General features: G+C 42.1%; 1 protein-coding gene across 7 annotated transcripts in view; it reads left to right on the forward strand.

Annotated features, from left to right (window-relative positions):
• LOC119653512 (putative polypeptide N-acetylgalactosaminyltransferase 9) overlaps positions 1 to 26,837 on the forward strand; it is a 405,357-nt gene that overhangs the window by 360,846 nt on the left and 17,674 nt on the right. For 6 of the 7 annotated variants that reach the window (XM_038058174.1, XM_038058173.1, XM_038058177.1 and 3 more), the window contains 4 exons: positions 6,759 to 6,977; positions 7,385 to 7,527; positions 14,537 to 14,627; positions 14,736 to 14,846. In XM_038058174.1, the coding sequence (XP_037914102.1) occupies positions 6,759 to 6,977; positions 7,385 to 7,527; positions 14,537 to 14,627; positions 14,736 to 14,846 (564 nt within the window). Of the gene's footprint in view, positions 1 to 6,758; positions 6,978 to 7,384; positions 7,528 to 14,536; positions 14,628 to 14,735; positions 14,847 to 15,119; positions 15,225 to 26,837 lie in introns of all 7 variants that reach the window. The other variant, XM_038058180.1, reaches the window with a different exon arrangement.

Below are 26,837 nucleotides of genomic sequence, written 5' to 3' on the forward strand. Positions count from 1 at the left end.
AAGCAATTGTTTTATTCAAATTGCCTTAAAGCGGAAACCCGACAAAGCGTCTCTTCGTCAACTCAGGCAGCCGAGCTTCAGAAGCCAATTCACCTCCAACATCCAAAACATGTTTGGAAAAGACGTAGAAGGACGATGCAGCTCTTTAGAGCATTAGGAGTAACTCTCAGTCACTATCTGAGAGTTCCCCATTTTCGACTCGACCTCTACATTATATATACCTCAAAAAAGGGGTCAAGGCCATACTTTCTTGTCGCTTTCTGCAAACGAGAATTTAACGCCGTTTATGATCTGACGCACCTAGGCATCCGGACAACGAACCGATTAGCCACTGCGAAATGTTTCTGTCTGTCCATGAACAAGGACATCAATTCTTGGACCAGACAGTGCATTGCATGTCAGAAGCATAAAACTTCGAAGAAAAGAAGTAGGTTCGTTCCCAGATCCACCAAGCGCTTCCACCCATCCACCTTAACATCGTTGGCTCACTGCGAGACTCGCACGGTTTCAGGTATTGCCTCACAATAGGTTCACGCAGTGGCCTTAGGCGATTCCCCTGAAGACATTACGGTACCATCATGTGCCGAGGCCGTCCGTCGATAGTAGATTGCACGCTTTGGTTAGATCAGCAATCATCATCACCGACTAGGGAATGCAATTTGAATCTTTTTTTCTCAGAGTTAGGTAAACTCCTAGACTTCAAACGCCTACAGACAACTGCTTAACACCCTGAATCCAACGGGGTGCTCGAAAGATAACACAAGACGATGAAGGCCGTCTCGTCTTGCCTCTCGTTCTACATGCTCTACGGACAGTCAGCCGCGAGATGTTTGCTCCAAACCCCTCGAAAGTTGAATATGGGCAGAACCTGAGTCTCCCCAGAGACCCAGTTCTCGACGTGCGATCTAACTTAAATCCAATACGGCCCGTTGCGTCTGCTCAGGGACGCCATGAGTTGGATCAAACCACCACTAGAGATCTGGAGTCGTTCGCGCATATTGCAGTTGGCGAGTAAGGAATGTTTTTCTGATTGAGGCAACAATTGCTTGTTTGTTTTATTCAAATTAAAAATACGCATAAAACGATAATCTTATTATAGTTAATTACAAGCAGTTAATTATGCCCCACAAACAGTACTTTCCTTAACGATCGACGGCGATTTCGTGCAGATTTCAACGGAAGAACTTATTCATCCTCCACTTCCACAAGCACTGCCGACATTCGAAGCAATTCTACCTGCTAACACGACTAAAGTAGAGGAAGCAATAAAACGAATGAAATCGGGGAAAGTAACATGACCTAATGACATTGCATTTGAGCTCTGGAAAGTGAAGAGCTGGGACCCAACACTGTGGCTCAGTAAGTTCTTCAGTCGAATTGTTAGGGAGGGTAAAACACCATCTGACTGGCAGGAAAGCACGACCGTTCCAATATTGAAAAAGAATAGTGGTCCAGCTGAATATTCGAATTACCGTCCGATCCGATTGCTGTCCCATAACATACCATGACAGATTTTTGAACCAACTCTTGACAACCGGATTGGGGACATCGTTGAAATAACCGTCAATCAAGCAGGTTTGCAAACAACTACGGAACTATGGTTTTTGAACCATGTTGATGCCTCGAGCAAGGATGACACCCTTGCAAAAACAACGCTACCTAAATATATAAACAGTTCGACGCCATCGATATTTGCCCCATTCGTGCAAATCGGAGAAACCTGATAACTGGTCAAACTGAGAACTTTGGTTTTATCCGACTCTCTCTGCCCCCTTCCCAAGTCCATCTCGCCAATGTCCATAACCAGGTGTGAAAGGAAGCAAATGTCACCATCGTGATCGAGGTTTTTGAGGAAAGATGTGTATCATCCATTGAATCGCCGGCCCAAGGTTTTACAGTCAAGGTGTCAAGGCACGAAGAACATCACCGATAAGAAAAAGGTTAATATAAATGATAATAAATCAACAACCTGGCCAACCTTCAATCAACTTGCCGCTAGACCAGACGAAAGGCTGACAGGAAATTAGATAGAATCGTCCAGGGGTAAAAAGATCACGACTATAAGGAAGCCCGCAAGAACCTCAGACTGATCATACAGCGGAGCAAATGGGAATAATTTAAGGGACTAGAAAGCAAATGTAAACCCGTGGGTGAGCACCGATGGAATCATGATGGGACGATTTAAAAGACGTCCATCTTTACAGATCACATACCACACTTCCTTGCTTAAACTCAATCAGGGGCTATTTTTCCCGCAAAAGCATTCAGCATCCTGCGACATATAGATATGGCTGAAGTTCTCACAATAAACTGATACAGAGCAAGGAGCTGTTGGAGATTTGCAGAAGGATACGCGAATCCATGAAACAAATACCGGACATGTTTACTGAGTTGTATGAAGTATGAACGGCCGAGAAGGTATTTCCTGCATCATGGGAACGGCAGAAGCTGATAATGCTGCCTTAGAAGAAGAGTCATATTCCAACAGACCCCTATATCAACAATTGACGCCATTAAATTCGTTACTGGCTTGACTAGAAATGCAACCCATTTAAAGGATAGTACCTGCAAATATTGCGTGGTAGTGACTCTCGACCTGACTCGTTTCGACCAATTGAGGTCTACTTTGGAAATCTCGACGATTGGTACTCTCAGTTATCTCGTCACTATTGTCGATTTATCAGAGCGGAGGATCTAGTACGACGCCGATGGTGGACTCCGCAATTACGTTGCCTTCACGGGATTCCTCCAAGGCACTTTATGAGTCCACCGCCAAAGAATATCATGTACAATAACGTGCTTAATGCTTCAGTTCAGGAGGAAACCTGGGGGTGCGCTAAGACGGCGACATAGCACTAGTTGTATCGTCAAAGCGTCTAGAAGATACCGTGTTACTCTCATGTGAAGAATTTGTTTTGTTAAGGCTTGGTTAGGGAGCGCTAGACTACTGAAAAAAACACTGAAGTGGCCCTCATTACCACGAAATTACGCACGCATCAGAGGTATTGTCACTTCCAAGCAGGCCATCAAACAGCTTGCAGTTTTGATAGACACAAAACTTAACTTTGAGCAACAATTACAGTATGCTCGCGACTAAGCAACCATAACTTGTATGGGTTTCGCCAATCGAGGGTGGTATACCTCTTGGCTGCTTATAGGTAGAAGGGGATCCCATCTTGGTCTTTGCAATTCAAGTTTGGGAAACTAAGTTAAGTATCTCATGCAACGTACATAAATTCATTACTGTCTACAGGAGGCAGCCCTAAGGGTATGTTCTACCTAGGCATAGAAAATGATCCCTACCATGAAGGAGTGGTTGGAGAGATAGCATGGGAGATGAATTATCTCACCTGGTTTCTCATCTGAGATGAAGGATATCATCAGCACCTTATCCAAACTGCCATGGAGTCCCAGAGTACGTATTGCTCGACTGACCGAGATTCGTAGAAAGGCAGAACCTAGAGGAAGTCCTAAATGCGGACCTATTATCGGAAAGTCTTGTGCAACAGATTCTAGGTGGAATGGGGATTGATTAGCTTTATAATCACATCTAACCAGCGTTAACTGACGGAGAAAATCTGGGAAGCATATTTATGAGCGTGTGACGCGGCAGGATCCGCAGCATTCGAAATTTATTTCGAATGTTGCGGATGGGGACGGGTAGATGGCGCTTTGATATGTCGGAGATTATCCCTCAACAGACGCACCAACCCCGACTCCGTGAGACCCGATCTCTTGTCAAAGACCGGATCGCTTGGGAGTCTTGGGTTCTCCCCGTATACCAGCTCCGCGGGGCTGGCAGCAAATTCCTCTACGTAGGCCAAGTAGGACGAGAGGCAAGACTTGGGACCAGGACGGATCGTCACGTGCCATAATGGCGGCTTTCAGCGTCCGGTGCCAACGTTCTAGCATCCCATTGGATTGCGGGTGGTATGCAGTAGTCTGCTGGCGTTTAAAACCCAGGAGTTTGCCTAACTCCGAGAAAAGGGTGGATTCAAATTGCATTCACTGCAGGGACGCCAAAGCGAGGTATCCACTCTCGGCAGAAGGCTTCGGCACAAGATTGCGCCGTAATGTCTTTCAGAGGTATTACCTCAGGCCACCGCGTGAACCTGTCGATGATTGTGAGGCAATACTTGTAACCGTGCGAGTCTCGCACAGGCCCTACTATGTCGAGGTGTATCGTGTGGAAACGCTTGGTAGTGCGGGGGAATGAGCCCACTTCTTTCCTTACATGTCTGGGGACCTTACACTGCGATGCACTCTCTGGCCCAGGAATTGATATCCTTGTTCATGGAGGGCCAGAAGTATTTTGCGCTGACTAACCGATTTGTTGTCCTGATGCCGGGATGCGCGAAGTCGTGAACTGCGTGAAACACTTCCTTGCGAAATGTGGCCGGAATGTATGGCCGAGGTCTCTTTTCCGAGTCTTCGCAACAGAGCGAGAGGTTTGAGCCGAAGATGGGCAACTCCCGAAATTTGTATTTGGGGTTGGATTTGAGGCTCTGAAGTGCTGCGTCATCCTCCTGCGCCTTGGCAATAGCCGAGAAATCGAGTGAGGCGGGGATGTTAACCTCGGAGACACGAGACAAAGCGTCAGCATCTATGTTGTCTTTGCCGGACACGTGCTGGATGTCTGACGTAAACTGGCTTATGAAGCTCAGGTGTCGAAGCTGACGAGGGGACGCTTTGTCGGGCTTTTGTTTCAAAACATACGTGAGGGGCTTATGGTCCGTGAACACTGTGAACGGCCTGCCTTCTAGGGAGAAACGGAAGTATTTGATGCTCAAGTACGCGGCGAGCAGTTCGCGACCGTAGGTACTGTAGTTCCGTTGAGCGGGATTCAACTGTTTCGAGAAGAAGCTCAACGGCTGCCAAACTTGATCCACCTTTTGGTGAAGGGCAGCACCTACTGCGATGTCAGAGGCATCAACAAAAACGGCTAGGGGTGCATCTTGCAAAGGAAATGCCAAAAGTGTAGCATCAGCCAGTTGCTGTCGGGATTATCGAACGCGCGGACAGCCTCTTCAGACCACACAATTTCTCGTGTGTCTTTTATTTTGGGGCCAGACAAGTACGCGTTCAAAACGGACTGGTGATGGGCGGCCTTGGGCAGGAAACGACGGTAGAAGTTTAGCATGCCCAAAGCGTCGCATATTGCTGGAAGGAAAACTAACTAGAGAAGTAGTGGTTCCATGTGCCAAGGAAGGAAGGAGGCGTTGGGGATTGTTTTAGTGGATAAAAATCCAAAAACCTGACGTATCCAGACCACTATCTTTTGAAGATTTCCATCTCATTTTATGTAGGGAATTCTAGCTGAACATATTACAATGAAGATGATGACTTTCAACATATAGCTCAATTAAAGAATAATCTGGAAGAATAAATTATGAAGAAACGACTATGTCAAAACACCCCACTTGGATGTTCTGCCAATTTGGATGCTATAAAGTTTTACTGCACATCCTTATACGAATCACCTTGCCTCAATTTGCTTACGACTTCAACTACACGATTAAAACTTCCCATGTCTATCTTCTGATATGCAACTTCCTCACACATCCTGGGTTCAAACTTCCAAATTAGTAATTTCAACTAAGACATCAGCCATGCTTACTTCCGCCTTACCAACATTCAAAATCTCATCTAAGAATTTCCCAAGACTGGATGAATTCAATCACACCAACTACAATATTTAATTACTACAGATTATTTCCTCAATTAAGTATAAGATTTCAAAACTTGTTGCCATATTCCAAACCAAAGGATTTTCACAAATCCCTAAATTATATATTTCATCCTCAAAATATCCTCTTAGAGTTATGAGACTTAAATTGCGTTCAGATCCCACGAAGAGCCGAAAGGAGCGTGAACAATACTAAGCCGTGGCATAATCTGACGTCGTTATTGCAGCTGTTAGTTTTTGGTCTCTGGCACGTCCTGGTTTGGCTGGTTTGGTATCCTGGCGTGGATAGGGCGATTACATCGTTATATAACATATTACAATGGTGCCACGTCGTCGTCGGGCAAATTTGAAATTCTTCCTTGCAGGCATCATCTCAATATCGTCATTCAAATGCCGCTAGGGTAGACGAAGATGATGAGCATCGTCAATGGACCTTTTCACGATGTGGTTACATTTTTTTATGTTATTCAGGATGGTTCCGTAGCGGAGGTAGTTCAATGGAGCAGATTTTCTGTGAAGATTGAGTGGCAAGGAAGCTGAAAAGGGCCTCTGAAAACATCTCTGTTAAGAGGGTATTTTCAGGCATGATGTCGTGGGTTTCTAATACAGGATGAAACTAGGACTACTCGCTGTGTTACTGAAAGTGCATTTACCAGTAACACCACTTTAAGATGACACAGTGTGGAGTCAAAAATATTTGATATTGGTGGGATTTTCAATTACTTTCACAAGCATCAAAATAGGACAGAATATTCAGGTGCCAAAAGTCATCTTTGCCCATCAGCGCTGTCATATCTTAGCTTCCATTTTAATAACAAACCGTCTATCCTTCTCCTCGATTTCAGTGACATATTTCCCACTCCTGGTACTCCGCTATACCTCCATAGACAAGAAAAATCGACTGAGCTTATCATATTACGTCAGTTAACCGAAAAGTCGTTACTCACAAGCTTAACAACCCAAGGCTGAATGAGATTCTGTGGTCTGTTCCTGCGAAACAATCTGAAAAAAAATCTTATCTGAACTGCGCTTTTAACAAAATCTCTCTCATATTTTGCTTCTTCTTTTACAGAATTCGGCGGAACCTGTTTGGTCACCAACCATGGCTGGAGGGCTTTTTTCCATCGACCGAAAATTCTTCGAACGCATTGGAACCTATGACTCAGGTTTTGATATCTGGGGTGGTGAAAATCTCGAGTTATCCTTCAAAACATGGATGTGCGGCGGAACACTTGAAATAGTACCTTGCTCTCATGTTGGACACATTTTCCGGAAAAGGTCACCTTATAAGGTAAGAGAAATATGATTTAGGGTAAAGGAAGTTTAAGGTTTGTTTCGGCCAAGCTAAGGTGGTTGTACCCAGAATGAAATATTTTTTTAGTTCACGAGGTTTAAAATAAATTGTGCAGATTGTGGAGCTTCTTCAATATCAGTACGAAAAACAACTTAGCCATAGAAGTGATGGCCATTAACCCCCCATTAAATACTAACCTCCATAACGAGTCCAAATTCTCTCTCCCCCTAGAGGCTCCTCTTTTTCCTCTGCTTAAAATTTATTCTTTAACAACCAAATAGTCAGCGAGCCCCTTAAAGGAGCATGTTACTTCCCTAAACATTTCCAACCCTAACCATAAAATGAGAAATTCTTGAAATTTCCTGGGTTTGTATCCGTCTACAAATTTATTTTATACTTTACAGTGGCGGACGGGAGTGAATGTTCTCAAGAGGAATTCCGTTCGGTTAGCAGAAGTTTGGCTAGACGAATACGCTAAATACTACTATCAGCGAATCGGCGAGGACAAGGGAGATTTTGGCGATGTGAGCGGTCGGAGGGAGTTGAGGTGAGTAGTAGATACAACCCAACCCGTACACGCGAAATACCACGGAGTTGAATGTCTAGGACAAACATAGGTATACGATGGTAGAGGTTTGAAAATGAACGGAGAACTACAAACAGGGGTGGTTTTTTCACGAAGAAATATGCTACTTCGCAGAAATTTTAAATAGAAATACTTTGGGGGCCAATGAAAATAGAGAGAAAGTTTCAGAACCTTTGGCAGGAAACAACGAACAAAACCATAAATGCAAATTTTACAAGTCAGCAAGAGCACAGATTATATAATTCGTTGGAACATGTTGGCACCTCAAGAGTGTAAAATACTTCTTTGGCCATTTCGGTATATTACGCAAGGAAGGATACAGTGTTGAAAGCAATATATGAATTCCTTGGCAGAGCAAATAGTTGTGAACTGGAAGTACAAGTTCTTTTTTGAGTTGCCAATGAAGGATGAAGGAATGTCGACGTGGTATTTCTCTCCAACATAAAAACTATGCAGTCATCCCTGAATGGTGCGATGGATATCCAACCACAGGAATGTTGGACTAGCGAAGTTGCTGGACTACCGCACGTTGTTGAATTACTCAACTCAAGAAATAGTTCTTACATGAGTGCTCTTTTTGTTATGACCCTTTTGGAAATGACATTTTCAGCATTTTTTCGGCAGTTACTCTGATTCCAGCATATTACTTAGAAGGACACAATGTACTTTTGGGACAAGTGATGCATGTTGTCCTGAAGCTTCCTGAATTTTCGCCAGTCATTTTCTAAGGACAGTAGACTCCTTGCAGCACCAGTCGTGACTATTTACGCCGCCAAATGTCTTTATGGTAATAGTTTTTAGTTTCTCTGGAATGCCCTCCCCGTCGAGAGAAAAATGTACTTTCTGTACAAAGCTTCTTGCCTTCTCAAAATCGGTGAAAAGTAGCTGAATGATACTTTCTATGAGGAATCATGCTTCAACTATGCTAACGACGGCTCCTTATTCTCTCACTGGGTCATGGACCTTGGCCAAATAGCTCCGGAACTTAAGAAGAAAGCAAGCACAGTAAGACTGTTGTCTCCGTGTTTCTAAAGTGGAATAGTGCGTAGAAAGTGACACCTGAAATTTCGTAGCATTTCGTATCCGCTTGTGTCATTAGGGTGTCCTTGACAATAACGTATGAACCAATTGTTTGTGGACGTGGCGGAAATAGCGGTGGATAGGTCACACAATGGGAAAATACGACAATACCTTTCCGGTTATGCGATGCCGCCCTTCTAAAAAGTGTGAAGGATTAGTGCAAGTTTTTTTCTACAGCACCAGGTAATGACGATGCGGTGTACGACAAAGGTTCTAACTGACTGGGAGGTTCATCTAAGGGAATCGGTGGTATGGTGTTATAATATCATTGGTAAGGGGGCAAAAACTGGACCAAAAAACTCCCGGGTCCTGGGGTAGGAATTTAATCTATTCAATGTTTCATACAGAATTAAAGCTTTAAATAAACGATACCATCTTTCAGCAACACATGTAGAAAGCCGAAGATAAGGTGAACTGCGACTCCATTCACGGTCGATAAAGTTCTGAAGAACTAAGATCCGTAGCTGGTTTCCCGATCAGACATAATGATTCATGGAGCTGTGAATCTGGCACCCGAGTTGTTTAAAAATTTTGCGCCCCTAATCATGTTGTTTGACCTGTCAATGGGACTTCCTATGGCCTTTTAATAAAATGGATAACGATTGTAAGGCAGTATTCATAACCATAATATGAGTGGTTCATCTACATTCCGTTGGTAACAACCAACCTCAGGTCGTTGACAGTACAAGCGTACCCAGGATTTTGGTCAAATGAACTTTCGTTCGGTGGTTTTTCCGGTTGCGCAACAGCTAGAAGTCATGAAGAGTATGGAAACCTAAGCATCTCACATAAATCCAGGGGAACGAATTAAGGACTGATGTTGCCGTTGGTAGCGTCACTGAAATGTTTTAAGCTCTCTTCGACAGCCAAGAGATTCAGCATAAGGGGGGTTGTATTCTGTAGCAACGTCCGAAGCTTTTGATTTACGTCAATCCAGAATGATTAACAACAGCATCTGCACATGCAGTTTTATTTCTAATCGTAGTTCTGAATTACCAGAATTAGTTGAGCTCGCGAAACACGTTCAGTTTTTTACAGAAGGCCCTATATGTATGAATGACTTTCATTATGGAACTTTATACCTTCAAGGAAATGATAACAATGTTTGCCAACTATATGCGCTAAAGGGGGAGTGTCCCAAAAAACTCACAAGTTGACCAAATTGACCATAAAAATCCGTTCACAAATCATGAAGTGTCCCATCGACATGTATTAGGAATATGAGAAAGTGTCATTGTACAAAATTTCACCTGTCATGGAACCGATGAAGGCACTCCACCGGAACCTAAAAATGAAACAAGGGAACATCGCGCGGCCTGTTGAAAAAAGACGCACACAGTAAAAAACATCAGTTTAACTATGCGCTTGGAGCCGTCAAACCATTACTCGAGTACCGGAATCGAGCCAGAACGGACCTCCTTCCCTTGAAATCCTCAGGCCATAGGAATTGACGATACCCCGTCGCAGAGTACTAGTTAACAAAACAAACAAAAGAAAATCACGAAAATTCAGTATTCCTCATTTGGAACCCGAGAATAGAGTGAGGCAGAAATATTAAGGACGGTATGGCACAGCTTTCGCTGACTGCCTCTGAATTCCTTCACGATTTCATCCCACCCGCCCCTTCATCCAACGAATAAATTAACGAAGAAATTACCGTTTCACAATGAAGACACCCCCACATTCCCCAACCTGGCTAGTACAGTCTTGCCCGTGTTACTGGGATTCTTCAGTAGAGCTTACGGGCAGACCTTCATGGTCAGCTTCTTCAACTTTTTAGGTTTTTGAGAAATCCAATCTTCTTAGCATCTCATCCATGAATCAGCAAATGGTGAGGATTTGATCCTGGATATTGTGACGTAGACCCGCCTTCAATGAAGATGAATTCGTGAACTCGGGAACCGCTTTAATGTATGCAGAGCAAGGCCTACGAATGTCTACAATTTTAGGCTATTATTTAGCACACAGGATCTTGCTTTTCGAGTTAGGTTCTCGTCCTTTGCGGTCGTTTACGTCAGTCATAGGAAGTCATCGAATCGACTCCTAAAATCGAACGAGACACGTCTGCAACTTTAAATTTCCAAAACACAACTTGTTTCTTGCCAACAAAAACCTCAGAATTCGTGAGCTATAGGAATTTATCACACCGCCATGAGCGGCAAAAAATTTAAACTGATGTCGTTTTCTTAAACTTGCCAATTGTTTTGAAGAAAATGACGGAGTTGTCAACTCCAGTATAGATGAGGACGTTAAACGTCGTATTACAATCGTCGATTTGCAGATGATTGCTAAGAAGTCAGTAGCCCCTGGGTTGGTAGTGACTTTGCTTGTTTCCCCCTGGTGTGTGGCAATTATATAACGAGCACCTTCCCTCGGAGCATACTGTGGAATTACCTTCTGATGCGTTTCAAATATCACTTTTATTCTGACAGCTCGAACTTAAGCACGAGCCTCTGCAACTTCCTATACCAGTTGTTTGTTGTTATATGAAAAGTCGCTAACAGGGTCCGTTGAGACCACAAACCCATTTCGACGACACCTCTGTCAAACTCCACGAAGAAGCTAGTTCCTCATTCTGGTCGGAATTGAACCCCGAATCTAGCAAACGCAAGCTCTGCATGCTGCATGACTTCGAAAGATTGTTCTTAATGATTCTGTTGAATTCCTCAGATGAGTGTGTTGAGCCGCTACACTAGCGACAAGTTTTAAGTGGGAGACAAAAATCCCTGCAACGGTTGTGGTTTGTTGAACTCTTGCTTACTAAGACTTCGGCATTTTTGGTGTACATTGCTCTCCACGTGCATGCATAGAGTAATGTATACTATACTATTAGGAAAGGAATTCAAGCCACCACATTGGCTACTTCATATAATCAACTGCTGCCATAAAAAAAATGTACCCAAGATATAGTCAAAGATGTCAAAGAACTCTCGTCCCGCATCGAAACATTTTTACTAGCGATTTTTTAAGAAAGTCTAGATCCGAAATTTCTTTAGTACAATGATTATAGCGGTTCAGACCGCCTCAACACCGTCATGGAGGATCTTAATCACTGAAAGCAAAAAGTCTACGGGAGCCAAGTGGTGGGCGGGGGGGGGGGACTTTAAAGAGGCTAGGAGGGTGTTAGTAACCATCACTGAACTGAAGGAAGGAGATTAGCGTTGACGCCCATTCTTCGAGGTATGTAAAAAGGTAAAAGAACCCTCTATATAAGACCGAATTACTACTATGATGGGCAAGTTTCGCACAGTTTCCAAGAACAAGGAAAAGGACAAGCAATTGGCAGGCCCTGCATTCTAGAGCCATCCCAGGGAGTTCACGGAAGATTACAAATTTCTTACCAACCAGTAAAAATGTCCAGGTCAACTTCACCTCACTTAATTCCAGTTGATCTATAATTTGCCTAACAAAGAGTCGGATGCAAAGCACGACGTGAAGCTAGTCAGTTTAATAGTGAAACTGCGTCGCATCGTTCATTTACTACCCTACTTTGAAGGTATGTTCACTACGATTGCAAGTTTTTCTTGGTGCATTGGAGTTCATCAGATTTTGAATATAAGGCGAACGCAGTGATTACGCTTATTTTGGTTTTCTTCCTTTCAGCACCAATTTCAGACCTCTAAGATATTTGTTCTCGTAGATTATTGCTGAGTTTCAGTGGCCATTCTCTAAACCTAATACTGACATTGCCCCTTTGGTCAATGTCAGGTGTAGACTACTAGTCAGGTGTAGACTAGCATATTTTTTAGTATTCCATACTACCCTGATTTCACTGGCTTACGTTTACATAGGGCTTTTTCAGGTATCCAGGCATCTTCGTCTTACCGGTGAATAGCATCAGATTAATTTTCGTTAGCTTAATGCAAAGTCCGCATTTTGCTGCCTTTGAGCTCATGCAAAGCATCCTCCGACATCTCGATGGTCGCGATGGATAACATTCCTGATACGAATATCACCTCCCCTTTCTGAAATTGCCGGTAATGACTTTTAATTTCCGTCCTTTTGCATCCATGACCAATTTGTCCGGCATGTCCTCGAATTCAGTCAACATCAGGCTTGGAGGAGCATAGCAGCTGTAAACGAAATGCCGTCTATTTTTGCCCATATGAACCCCACTTGTGGACTACTTCACACATTCCTATGTGGATTGCTCCTCGCATGCTAACAAGGCCACTCATCCATTATTGATTGGGGTTTCTGTAAGCTTCGTTAAATTTTAGCTACATGGACCTCTGATTCGTGGGTGGTCTGCGAGAGCAATGGATGACTTGGCTGCGGAAGCCTTCGGCTTTCTTTTCTTCTAACCTTTTCAATTCCAGCATGAGACCTCCCTTTTCGTCCCCCCCCCTCCTCTCCCTCCAGTCGTATACCTTCCGCGATATCGGCTTAGATCTTAGGTCCCTTCTCCAAAGCGGGTGATACGCTTTTTTGTTTTTTAGGAATCTGCTGATTTCCTGGATGTTCGCCTTACTTTTTCCGAACCCTCATTTTCCTCTGCCCATCTGCTGGTATACGGTTGCGTGTCACCTGCGATGACTGCGTCAATGGAGTAATTTTAGGACTCTCCTTCGAATCTTTCTCATCCTCACGCGATTTGTTATATACAACCCTGATGACTTACCTTTGATGAATTCCGCCAACAATTTTCGCTCCTACCACATCTTCTCGCATTAATGGGGTTCCTTTGGCCCAGGTTCTTTTCCGCCTTAGATATTGGAGGAGATCTCATAATTGATGAGCTTCTCGTAAACCAATTCGGCTCTCGATACCAAGCCTCCCTAAACTCTTTCGCTGCAATGCGTTCGATGTCACTGCGACTTTTGACGACCACCGTTTGCCCTTCGGCATATCCTTCAGTGCGTTTGCTATGGGTGTTCTAGGGTGCCTTGGTTTAAACACCTCCTTGCCTAAGCTGCTTGTAACATTAGACACCACGGTGGCCAAGCTTTTTATCACCGAGACACTGCAGTCGAGGGATATCGACCGGGAGCCTGCTTCCCCACTCTCAAAGGCCGCCGGTACTTCTGAACCATGCACTGTGAGTTTATACACCGTCTCTTCATCGATATTGGTTTATTATTCTGGCTGACCTTCCCATAGTCATTTTTATCCACGTGTGGACGTTTTTTCCAACCTACCCGATCTGCCCATAAACATTCCCCCCCCCCCCCACGTACAAGTGCATCATATTCATACGCAGCCATCGAGTATTCCCTTATCCGCACGTAGGGACGCGCCTAATGGGAGTTTTGGCAACTACTTGCAGATCTGTCTGTCTGTCACACCCGATTTATTCGGAAACGGCCAAACCAATTGTCACGAAATTTGGTGTGAACATGTGGCCTGTGGATCCCTTTACATATAGTAATTGGCACCATTTTGTGTTGAGTTTAAGGGGACTCCCCCCCCCCATACATTCGAAAGGAGGGTGCAATTTTTTTTACAGAATGTGGTCTTGTGGGGTATCATGTGAAAAGGCTCAATAAGTACTTTTCGAAACTAGTCCCATATTTGATATCGGATGAAATGTAGGGGAGTAAGGGCTCAAAATATGACCCTCAAAAAGTATAACAGGTCTCGTTCTCAGAACCTATCCAACCGAAAAATCTAAAAAAAATGCAATATACGTACTTTATATGTACATATGTATGCTACTATCCACGAAGTGAAAACATACCCTCTGAACCAAGCGTTGATCTCTCATCTTCATCCTCCATCAGGGCTTCGGACTTTGCATTGCGCAAGCAATATTTCAACATTATTTTAATATCATTGCAACATAACAACCGTGATCTTTGAGAGAGTGACTAGGATCAAGTTCTAAATATCCCTTCCTTAATATTTTGGATGTCCACTTATTTCATTCTATAATTCAATATTCTATTTGCAGACAAAAGCTAGGATGTAAAAGCTTCAAATGGTACTTGGATAACATTTACCCAGAACTGTTCATCCCTGGAGAGGCCGTTGCCTCAGGAGAGGTACGTATTTTCTTTCTATTAATCTGTTCTTCTGTCACCATACAGAGAGTTCCTACATTTCCATAACATAAATATTGAATCTCTTTCCCACAAAACAAATCTGAGTAGATCCGAAATCTGGGACTTGGCGGTCGCACATGTTTGGATTCACCAGCACGAAGGAAGGATATGAAGAAAGCAGTTGGAGTTTATCCATGCCACAACCAAGGAGGAAATCAGGTTAATAAATTAGATATAATAAAGAGTAGCCACGAGTTGTGTTCTAGACCTCTTCGATATGTCAGTCCACAGTATCGACAGCAGCATCGTACGCGACCGCCACAAACTTCCCTGAAGTCTCTCACCTGTCACCCATACACACGCGTTTCTTTCTTCTTTCTTTTTTTTTTTGTTTTAGTGCTTCTTAATCGTAAAGAAAACTGTCCAAGGAGGATTTGGTCTGTTTGTTATAAGCCTACCTGTCTTGTACATGTTTTTCAATAAATTTTCCAGATTGCCAATGTGGAAACAGATTTGTGTCTCGACTCAGCATGTAGGCCTGAGGACATGCAACAACCCATTGGCCTGTGGGAATGCCACGGTCAAGCCGGAAATCAGGTATTGAATCCGTCAAAAGCCAGAGTATAAGAAACCGTTTTTTCTGCTTCTCCACCCCACTTTCATTCCAATGTAAACGATAAGATTAACAACAAAACTCATGCTTAGTGGAAGTGAATTTTGAGTGTTTGGCTTTTTAAGGATGTTACTTTCACTGGTGCTTTCACATTTCATTTTTCTTTTCATTCCACATATAGTTAGTTGTATGCGTTCCACGTAGCTTCTTTGAAAAGATAAAATGAATACGAAAATATCTGGATATCACAGTTTTAGGTGTATTTCCGTATTCCAACATCAATTTCAGGACATTATTGACCTGGCTGCATCAGATGGTATGTAGGATTGAAACAACCAAAATTTTTAAAAAGCCAAGCTCATCATTTCATCCACTACGCTCTAATCTGAAAACCTCGATACATTTTTTTGCCAAAAATTTAGTCAGTCCAGGAAAACCATTAATCCCATATTTTGAAGGCTTTCAGATACAAGATATTCCTCTCTCATAACAAAGCAGACCAAAGACCCGCTTACTTTTCGATGATGATTTCTCACATCTAACAACACTCCATCCACATGGCTTCGGTAAAACGCTTGAATGGTATTTATTTATCGTAGACAATTTGGTTTTATTACAAAAGTCCCAGAAAAAAAGATCATTAAGGAACCCATCAAAACGTTAAGTAGGCGAATGAATATTCATGACCTTCGAATAAATGATGCCATTCCGTCTACTGTACTTCTACTACCAAAACAAGATACTACTAACCACGAGATGCCTCAGTCCTTACTTCATATGCTCCGATTAAAACTTCTCACAATCTCGGCGTTTTTGGGCAGGACTTTTGTTTTTTGAATCCAGGACAAGTGTCATGCCTGCTAATTTAGAAAATTTAAGGACGAACAACTAATTGGTAGTGCGTACTAAGCTGACATTTGAATATATTAAATCGAATCGATCCGGAAAACGCTTCAATTGCATGTAGTGTTCCCCATGCCAGATGGTTAAGGATAATAGTCTCCCAAACGAATGGAATTAAAACTTAATCAATTTAGTTTTTCGGAGTTTGTGGCTTCGTAAAATTTGCTGCTGGGGCTGTTCTGGGGATAGTTTTTGAAAAGCTTTCATTTGATTTAAAAAGATAGTTTCATTCTTTTTATTTAGAGTAGAACTTAATCATTAATTAAAACACTTTTTTTAACACAATTCATATTTAATTACGCAAAAATTAGTTTACAAGCAAAATCAACTTAACTCCTCAGTTTGCAAATTCATCGGCTATATTTGGTTTAATTATTTTAAACAAATTAAAGCTGACTTAAGATATTTTTGGTTGTGAACATAGAATTGGTACAATTTACATTACAACAGATATTCCTTCAAGTGTAATTCAAGGTAAGAAACAGTGTTGTGTGCGTGAGTGCAATAATCTTGCACTTCAAGAATTTGTGTGGTATTCAAAGAAATGAAATTAACTAAATTTTAATTGTCAATAACAGCATGACATTAACACAATTATATGCAGGTATGTACATAAATAAGCCACGATAAAGTTTGATATGTGTGGCATTGAGATTTAGTACGCTTCGGATTACTTTCTGAAGCATTTCCTTAGAAATGCGACAAATTATATTGGGCTCAAAAAGGAACAAAAATCAAAATTAAGCGATTGCATTATGGTTCAAACCCCAATTGTTTTGATAGCACCGAAGTTGTGAACGAAAGCCAGAAAAAAAAGAGACAGAAAAACTGATCCTAGCTTACCTCATTTTCGTAAAATATCAAAATTACATCAAAAGGGATCAATATGTGCTCTCTGATTATGCCATTCAATACTACGAATCGGTCCTATCAATTCTTCTTCTTTATAGCAATACAGTCCCCTCTTTCCAACCTTTTATCATTCTCATCCTTTTTGTCACCTCATCTTGCATCTCGTCCCAACTTTTTAACTAACCTCCTTTAAATATACACTTGAATTAATTTGGTTCAAAATTTCTTTTGACAACCCTCCAACCTCAAAACCTCCCTGAACTCTAACCCTATTTACTAATTTTCCGATTGTAGACTTTTCAAACGCATTGGTCGATCACTGACCTCTTTTAAGCTTTTGTTAAAAACAAAACCTTGTTTTTTATAATTTGCATCCTAATGCTATGTAAATGCTCAAGTTAGCATGCAATTAAATGCGTTTTGCTACAACGATTTGGTCCAAAGGATTTATGAATATTCAAGAATGTAACGAGAATCTGTCGAATACATGCAGCGCCACTCGCATCTCGGCAGGTGCAGCTTGGTACTTATTGTTAGGATCATGAGTTAAAAGTTTCTGTCTATTGTTTTGGGAAAGTAATGGTTTTTGTTGTTTACTTTCGTCTGAATGACCTGAGCGATAAATGAAGAAGAACCTGTGCGAACTAGATGAAAGTGGGGCTGACAAGGAAAAGGATTTTGTTGTTGGATTTAGATTAAAGAAGTGAACAAGTTGAGTAATGTTTCTGAAACTTATAATGGAAAGTCTCGTTGAAGAGTATCTAAGCTAAGACACCTTTTCCTCTTAACGCCTGCGAAAGGGGTGACGATCGCGTATAGCAGAGCTATTGAGTGCCGTTTGGCTGCCATTTCACGTCATTTTCGTGTGTCATGAACAAGTTTGGAAGACCGATTGTGACTATTTTGTGAAATAGCTTTTGTACTAACGTAGCCTTCTTGTGATTGTCTAAAACTTAAGCGAACAATGTTAAGTCCTTTTTGATTACTTTTTAAAAGAGGAAGTGGTGTGTGTGGAAACTTTGGGTTTATTTATATAATTTGTGTATTTTTGAATACCAAATAGTCAGTTATTTTTATTGTTCTTTAAGACCAGTAATATGTCAAAAATGAACCAACATTAATATTTCTTGACCTGGAGTATTCCTTTCTCCCTTCCACCTAGTTCTCCATATTTCGCGCACTTCACAATGGGTATGCCCATATTGGATGAGTGAAAGATCCCAAGGTAGGGAGAAGAACCCAAACGTCACGGCAGGCAGAAAGGCAGAAAGATGAAAATGTTATTTCTTCTATCACACCATTCGCTCAACAAATTTGATAACTTCCGCGATTGCGGAATCTGATATTTTAGCTGATGATTCGATTCCATCACGTATAAAATACATTAAGGCGGTTTGTACGTGAATTGAGAGGCACCGAGTTAATTTATGTAATTTAGTTTGAAAGCATTTGTTTAGGTCCATTGCACTATGCCCTAAAACGACGAATGGCCCATTGTACTATCCCTAAACCGCCAATGATCAGCCTTCTGCAGCCTTCGCACGCATCCTAGCAATTTCACCCTTCAGAGCAGACTTGACAATGGATACCGAATGAAAAATACTAGTTCAGGTTCTGTAAATATGGATTCTGACCATTGGCGGGAAAGTCTGTCAGCCTCTTCATTAACAACGATGGTTCAGTGCCTTGGAACCAACATCAAGAATGCTTCTTTCAGTTGGCCAAGTTTCAACCCCAACTGGCTTTATATATTCTTTTTCTTGAGCCTTTGTCTCGCTTATAATCGCTCGCGGTCGGGTCATCATGATCGGTTTCGCCATTTTATTTTATCAACAGCCAGATATGGCCCATTTAGTGTATCAAGCCACCGTTGTTTTCGTTGACCTTTTGGTCACTTATCATCTTCGTCTCCATTTCCACAAGACGCCATTCATTGTCTGTTATAGTCGGCCAACACTCAGAACCTTAGACGGCGACAGGGCAAACGCTGCTATTTAGCTATTTATAACGCTGGCCGACTGCTGAAACAGATTCCAATTGTGCGAACTCGCATTTTTACGGAAAACTTTCTTCTACTGACAGTAAAATGGTACATATCTTCGCCTTGAATATTATTGTTATTTTTCTAAGGGTCGGGCGAATTTCATGATCCGCTTTTTCGAAGACACGCCTGAACTCGATCCGCCTCCCATGACTGAACCATCAGTGAAAATTACTAAGCAAGGAATTACAAAGAACTTAAGACCATTCTTATTGTTTGAGGGTTACGTCAGAGTATCTTTTCTCAAAAACGCATCTGGGGCCGTATGATTAAAAAGCATCAAAGTCACCTGATGCTTATCAGAGGATTTCTTGATGAACGCATAACCATACGATTGGTCACCTTTCTAACCGCCGATAATATTAAGACCAAATGCGTCGTCAGTGCTTGCCGATTCAGCTCCAAATAAAGGGTTAATAAACGGTCGAATGCCACAAACGGCGCAGTTATCAGCAAAGTAGTAACGCTTAAAGAAATGAAACTTTGGATCTATATTATCAGCTTCCTGCCTTAGGAAACCTCAACCGCAAGACGATGCAAGCATCACAACAGGATTTATTATGGATATATGATGCGGTGATATAAAAGGTCCTGGGATTCGCTTAGGGTAGTTCCACAAGACGAAAGCAATCTGCTTGATATTCTTCTCGGATGAAACATTTCCCATTAGTTTGAAACCGAAATGAACTCCTAAGTAATATTATATTTCAACTCCCGATAAAGTGCGTAGCCTGTAGCTTACCCAATTGACGTTCGTAGTGAACATTTCAAGTGCAATGCTTTTAGCGTTCCCCTCGAGTGAATTATTCTCCTCAAAGAGCGTCTCCATGATGATCTTTTAACCAATCTTACGCTCTTGTTCTTCGTTGCTGAGCCTCTTTTTATCGATCCTCAGGTTGTCCCTGGATGAGGTCAGGGATGCCCATCACGATCGAAGTTTAGTTTTTCAGCCATACCATTTGTAATTCCACACTGGTACGCTGCAGTTCTGACGTGATGATACCGGTCTTGAAATAACCTCGATTCAAAATGTCTTCCGGTATTTGACGGTATATCAAATCTGAAAATCTTTGTCTCAGAATTCTATAGCAACTGTGGTGGGCACTCAATCGGGTGTGGTGCGGTCAAGTGTGGTCGAATATTAGCGCCGCTTGAAATGGTGCAAATTGTTAAGATCCAGGTACTGGAGTCTGGGTAATGGCCGCAGAAAACTACTGCAATCACACACTATTCGGGAAGTCAATTTTAAAGTTAGCGGCTTGTGATCCGTAAAGATGGGAAACTGATTGGCTTCAATCAGATCACGATCACACTTTCCGTACTAACATTCCGCAGGACCGGTTCTCTTCGACCAGAAACTTAATAGTTCCCAAATATACTTGACCCATAGTCTATTAGGTCTATTCGTGAAAAAGCAGTTTTCCGACAAAAGCACTTTGGCAGAATCTTGGGTAAGCCGAACTGGCTACTTATCGACCTAAGTCAGACTGTTAAGAGCTCGGTAATATTCGCGCACATTTCACTAAATATGTAGCCCAGGGACAGCTTCCTTTTTCCCGAAGCTCAATTTTTCCGAAAGTAATCGTTTGAGTTTAAGAGTAACTGCTCGGCTTGGGGTCAACCGAGTCATTGCAAGAATGGCCAATATACCAGTACCTGCGGTAATTACCCTGACAATCGGTATCGCTCATTCGTTTTATACAACCTGTCAGGCACATCGGACGCTGTGCCTATGTTCCTGATTTTTGCCAAGCAGAAGAAATTGATATAGAGAGTCGTCCATACAACCATCGACTTCCCATAGCATGTTTTGGAATTAATTTATATGCTTCGAACGGTAGCCCCATTCGCAGCTTTGCAAGTTGATGCAATGGTTTTTGATCTTGCCACATTGAGCGTGTTTTGTCCTAGATTCCTCTTTGAATTACAGTATATTATTTCTCAGACAGAATCACTGTAGTGACAAGACAGTTGTCACTACAGTAATTCCAGTCCTTCCTAATTGTCATGACCTCACTTTGGAATCAAAGTACCATTTCAAGGACGCAAAATGACTGCCCATTTCCAGAATTAGGTTTATGATTTCGTTTGTGAATCTGCTATGCCGTTCGCTGCAGTCCTTGCCTCTCTTTTTACTGCAAGTTCGAAGTGTGCAACTGAAACGTTTCCAGGGAAAATGTATATCTTTTTTCATAGCACCCATAATGCAAGGGGTGAACGCAATGCTGACTCCTACAATGTGTACTGTAGTATACCATTACGGTCTTGAATGAAGTGCTCTAACGCACTTCAAGGCCCTGATCCAATACTACTTAATACTAAGTACCAAGCATTTAGGTTTAGCCGGTCCTACCTACTTGAATTATAAAGGGGCATTGATGGTGGTGGCCGGTAGTACGTCAACGGGGGAATTCGTCGAAAATTTCCCGCAACAATGCATGATTTGAACCAGAATGTATAAGAGTCCCAGGACATCAAGGGAAGCCGTGAAGGATTTAGGTAGCTGATAATATTTTGGGAACTACAACAACTCACTCGAGATGCAAAATCTCTTTGATTTCCCGAGCTGGGGGATAACAACATCAATAAAATATGCGGAGCGACTCGTCTTGCAAATTAACAGCACCCCATGCTCTGTGTGGTATGTGGCAATCAGTTAGAACTTGCCGGTCCCAATACAGGCTGTAAGCAGAACTATCAAGTACTGCTTGCGACTTATATTGGTAAACCGGATATTTTCCCGTGATCAACCCATGCTTGTATGCCAGGTTTGATGAATCACCTTACATACAGCATTTTGTCTGGTGGTGTATTGCACTGGTGCAATAACAGTGCAGCCAGAAATGAGATGGTTAAACCTCTCTAACGCCGAACCGCCGTTTTCCACCCGCTTTTTTATGATGAGCTTTTTATAAGCTCGGATGGCGACTACGCCGTTCTAAATGGTACAAAGAGCTCTACGGCACATAGCGATCTATTCAACAAACGCAAATCGACAAATGGCTGCCAAAGACAATTCCCGTTTTTACCGTGAACTGGCTTCGATTTCCATTCATCGATCCGCTCTTGGTCCGACTTCACCACACTCAGAAGATTGAAAGACCAATCTTTCAAGTTAAGTGAAGTCAGTCCACAGTTTGCTTTACAAGCCGCTGCATGCAAATGACTCGCCTGCTCTTTGCTGAAAAAAAAACGAGCAACGAGCCGACTTGACGGAGATAGTGTGCCGCCACGTCAACCACGCGCCTACCTGCGACGTCACGAGGCAGGTTCATCTGCTCCACAGCAAAGTAGTCCGCATCCGCGGCTGGTAGTTTTCCAAATCACCATCCACGGCAATATTCCGAATGCATAAGCCAGCGAAGGGATAGCAAATACATTCAATGCGCGACCCATTCCAGAAATTCCGCACCTGACCAGGGCCCCTTCAGTTCTTCGGGCTGTTTATGGCTCGTCGAACTTCCTCTTCAGTAACATCCGCAAAATTGATGCCAGGCGTAGTGACATGACAAGTGCTTTCGGCGGTAATCCACTTAGCATAGCATGCGGATAAGCCCCAAAGCCCACCCCAATATTCCCTCGCTTCCGTCACCGAAAACTGCAATCTGACAGCCATACCTGCACCACAATACGCAGGTGATTGTAGTTGCAGCAGCGACATATTGGCACACAGTCGATATGCAATCTTATCATTGATTTGAGATAGAATTCTCGGAGTTGCTGGAGATGCATTGAGCCTGGGAATACCTGGTCTATGCAAAGGATCCATTTCCCAGAATTCTATACACGTTCTACGGAATTCCTGCCGAATCTCAGGGGAATCCTCAGCTGCGGTCAAGAAGATTGCTTCGGCGAGAACTGAAACTGTTGCCTGTAGTGCAGCGTGGTATTGCTGATACCGCCTCTTCCGCCATCTACTCTTGGTCGGCACTCGAAGCTTCTTTAGACATTTCCAAGATCTAGGGTATAATACACTTCCGTTCAGTGAAGTAGTAATTCGTCCACTACAAGATCCAACAGTAGAAGTAAAAAGGTCCTCTTCTTAGAGGGCAGACCGAATCTGCTCACGAATGTCTCCTATATCATGCTCCCGATGACTGATGACAGTGAGCTGGTGTGATCCAATAGAAGTATTGGTATTGCATTATATGTTGCATTACCAATTTGTTGCGGCTGATGGAGTGCCCTTTTGCAAGCTTTTTTCCAGTGTAATAATGGTTGTATAGATTTGAACTAAATCCGGCTCTATAAGTGGGAAGCTGAAAGACCAGTGAGTAGATTTCGTCTAGATTAGGCGATTTATATGAGTCGAATCAGTTTCTTGCCCATTTCGTATTTCACCCCCTTCACCGCAAATCGTCAGTCGTTCCTTGACATCTAGAATGATTTCTAAGGTTCTCTTCAAAGTTTTCGTATATTCCTTTAGGTGCCCTTGAATGTCTCCATGGAACTGGATCTTTAACTAGAGACCTGTGGACGTGCCTTTATTCTATGTCTACTTCCATTTCCTCCTCGAATCCTTTTTCTCTTTACGGAACCCTTTGTTATTTATTATTGCAAGAACTTGGGTATATTCATTCTACCGTTCTATCCTCTTTTCCCTATTAAAAAGTCGTCATGTCACCATACGATAGTTCCACCAATAACATATTTAAGCTCTGGTGTTTCTTTGTCAGTCTAGAGCTATTCAGACGCGACGTGATAATTACCCTGATTACCTCATTTATAACCACGTCGGTGCTATCGTACGTGATGTTGACCACACTCTTCATGCTCCCATCTTAAAAACCAGAGTTTCCTTGTAGGGCTCCTATTTCCTGTTATATGGATTGTATGTACGTTCTCTGAATTATTAGTTTTACCAATTTCCTTGCGACTCTCCGTTCTGATTAACCAGCGGATTGTCGCTGTTGGACTACCTTGAAAGTTGACATATACAAAAACTGTTACGGCCACTCCATATCCTTTGCGAATTAGGTTCCATTCCCACTTCAGAAACCCATATTCAAGTCACTAGCTTGGCAAGTAATTTCTCTGAGCCGTCAGTACATAGGATATCTGTATGCAGTAATCAGACAACCACTTCGTTTGTTTTGACCACCGGACCCGTTAACGCACAGAATGATTCCATCTCTCGTAGTGCTGAGCGATATCGCGGCCTGCAACCAATCTTTAAACGGTTAATTCGCGGGGGTTACGAAAAACGTTCCTTTGGGTTAAGGGTTCACACTTCTGCAGCTCAGACAGAATAAACTTTGAGCTACCTCACTTTTTTTTGTATACAACTTACTCCGGCGGTAGTTTTGCAAGATCAGGGCCATTTTTAGAGAGACTAAGGCTTCCCTGTAAGGTTACCCAGGTGTTATTGATCTATCTGGTCTTACATCTAGGACATTTTCGCTTCTCGGTTATTCGAAAGGAGTTTTAGAACCACCAGTCTGAGGCATCCTCAATCTGCATCTTCCTCTCTTTATTTGAGTTGGAGGTTCATTTTCAGATCAAGTGTTCGGCACCGCAAGTTGTTGCTTAGGTGGTTGAATACGTTTCCCTCTTTTCTTTGATTGTTCTGCAACTCCCCTCCGTCATCGGGCTCCAAATAGCTCTTTTTCCGGAGGTGGTTAATCTTTCTTTGCTGGGCAAATGTCATGTGCAATTTATGTTTCCGCTGTCCTGTTCCATTCGCGGGGGTTAGTTAAGAACCTTTCATTCATAAGTGGGTACAACATTTTTCAAATACGCTTTGCCTTGAAACATGATAAGTTTAATATAAGGTTATATCCATAGAAACTAAACTAATATAGCTTGAATACATTGTTAAGTGTTAATATTTAGCACCTGAAGGGAAAATTACAAAAATACCTAATCGATGCAATCGGAATACCTTATTTTTGAGCTCCATCCACTTATAAACTTGAAACTTTAGATATTTACATGTTCCTGGTTCAACAATGACTATCAATTTTAGTTAACTATTAATATAAGTTATTAGAAGGATTAACGAGTTTTTACCCCAATGGGTAACGTTGAAATTAATGTATGTACACATTTACATATCTACTAATGAGTAGAGGGTTTCCTCCTTGACTTAATGATATTCATGTATACTTGCCCTAAAAACCTTGGGATACCCCCGACTTCCGAGTCGTTTGTTCTACAAAATAAATCAAACTTTCACTCAGGAAGCAAGAGTTAAAAACCGCCCTTCCACCGACTCGTCTTCCTTCCATTCCCTTCTCTAGTTGCCATAAATAAATTATCATTTCTAAAGTTGAATCGTAAATAGTTCTTATGTCCTTTTCAAATATTTATCAGCATTGAATCCATTAATCATGTTCTTAAACAAGTTAATACAAACAGTATACATCCCCGAAATTGTACGTTCTATAACTTGCAAATTCCATCTGAAACTAAAGCAATAATTATCAGGAGTAGAGCACAACGTCTGAGGATTCAATTAAGCCATCTATTATCATAATATAAATTTCTGTAAACTTTCCCATAGACCCTCAAGCGTAAGAAACCCCAACAATTACGGCAGGATATATACCCTCTTGCAAAATACGATACGGAAACCAAAACCCTTCTTTCGTAGCAAATTCCTGAAGCCCCATATGTAGAAATTACAATGAAAACAAATTTGTGATGTCACATGGGTCCTTTCTGGTTGAATCCTGTATGGGCTTCCAGTGGTTGTGCTTCGCCATACATTCAAGGCCAAATTAACGCAAAAGTACAACATTTCACAATTCACTGGAAGCATAAATGGAACTATAAAGATATCCTCGAGTGACTCCACCAGATAATAATGTCATCCGAGGACCAAGCCTCAGCGCCCCGAGGGCAATATTAAATTGGATTTCGCTCATTCTCATTCGCATCCATCTTAACTTAAATTGTAAAAGTTTACCGGAGGAGAATTACTAAGGAAAACTTGTACATCTTTCCATTAATTTAAGGGATGACTAGAACGGTGACAGTGTACGACCTCGGATCTCTTGAAAAAGTTATTATTCTTGTGAAATCCTATGAATGGCATAATTTATGTAATAAATACGCATCTCAAGTCGTTCATGTTTTGTATACGCGTATCTACCTATGTATGGCCAGGACGATTGTCGTCTGGCGAAGTTCTACCCCTGGAAAACTCAAAACTTCGCTAATGATGTATGCTGAGAGATTATGCAGAATGGGGTCTACTTGAAAATGGAAATTATTATGTAATTTTCTGTAATTTCAATCCTAATAGCAAGGAGTCGTTTCATAGGAATGGTTGTGAGCGTTAGGTCAAGTGGGTCAATTAGTTTCAATCGGGAGAATCCTTGCAGGCTCATAATATGCCAAAAGTTGGTGCGTTTTCATGAGCGTTGTGCGGGCTTTCGCATTTCAGCTGTGGATTGCGTACAAACTGTGAAATTGTTTGCGCATACAATCTTTGTGTGCACTTTTGGCTGTATAAAGGATCTTCACCAGTACCTGAGGACCTGAGAGTCTGCGGAGACGGGTATAAATATGCTAATTTAGCATTACTTAAAATTTAAATTCTGATGCCACCTGCTTTGTAGCAAACCCAACCCCTGGTATAATGTGAGCAGGAAGATATTCGGTTTTTAAAAATTTGTGTTTTCCGAAAACCTGCCTCCCCTTTTTCCATGTGATTGACGCTTATTGATGCTTCCTCTTCTCTTTGGTCTTTTTAATATTTTGTGTAAAACAAGACCTGAATAAGACCGGTTTATTATCTTTAGAAATGTGGACGCCCATGCATGTAGCGCATCGTTCTACGTTGACTTTACGGAAAGAG

Source organism: Hermetia illucens, chromosome 4 (genome assembly GCF_905115235.1).
Source record: "Hermetia illucens chromosome 4, iHerIll2.2.curated.20191125, whole genome shotgun sequence".
Lineage (NCBI taxonomy): Eukaryota > Metazoa > Arthropoda > Insecta > Diptera > Stratiomyidae > Hermetia > Hermetia illucens.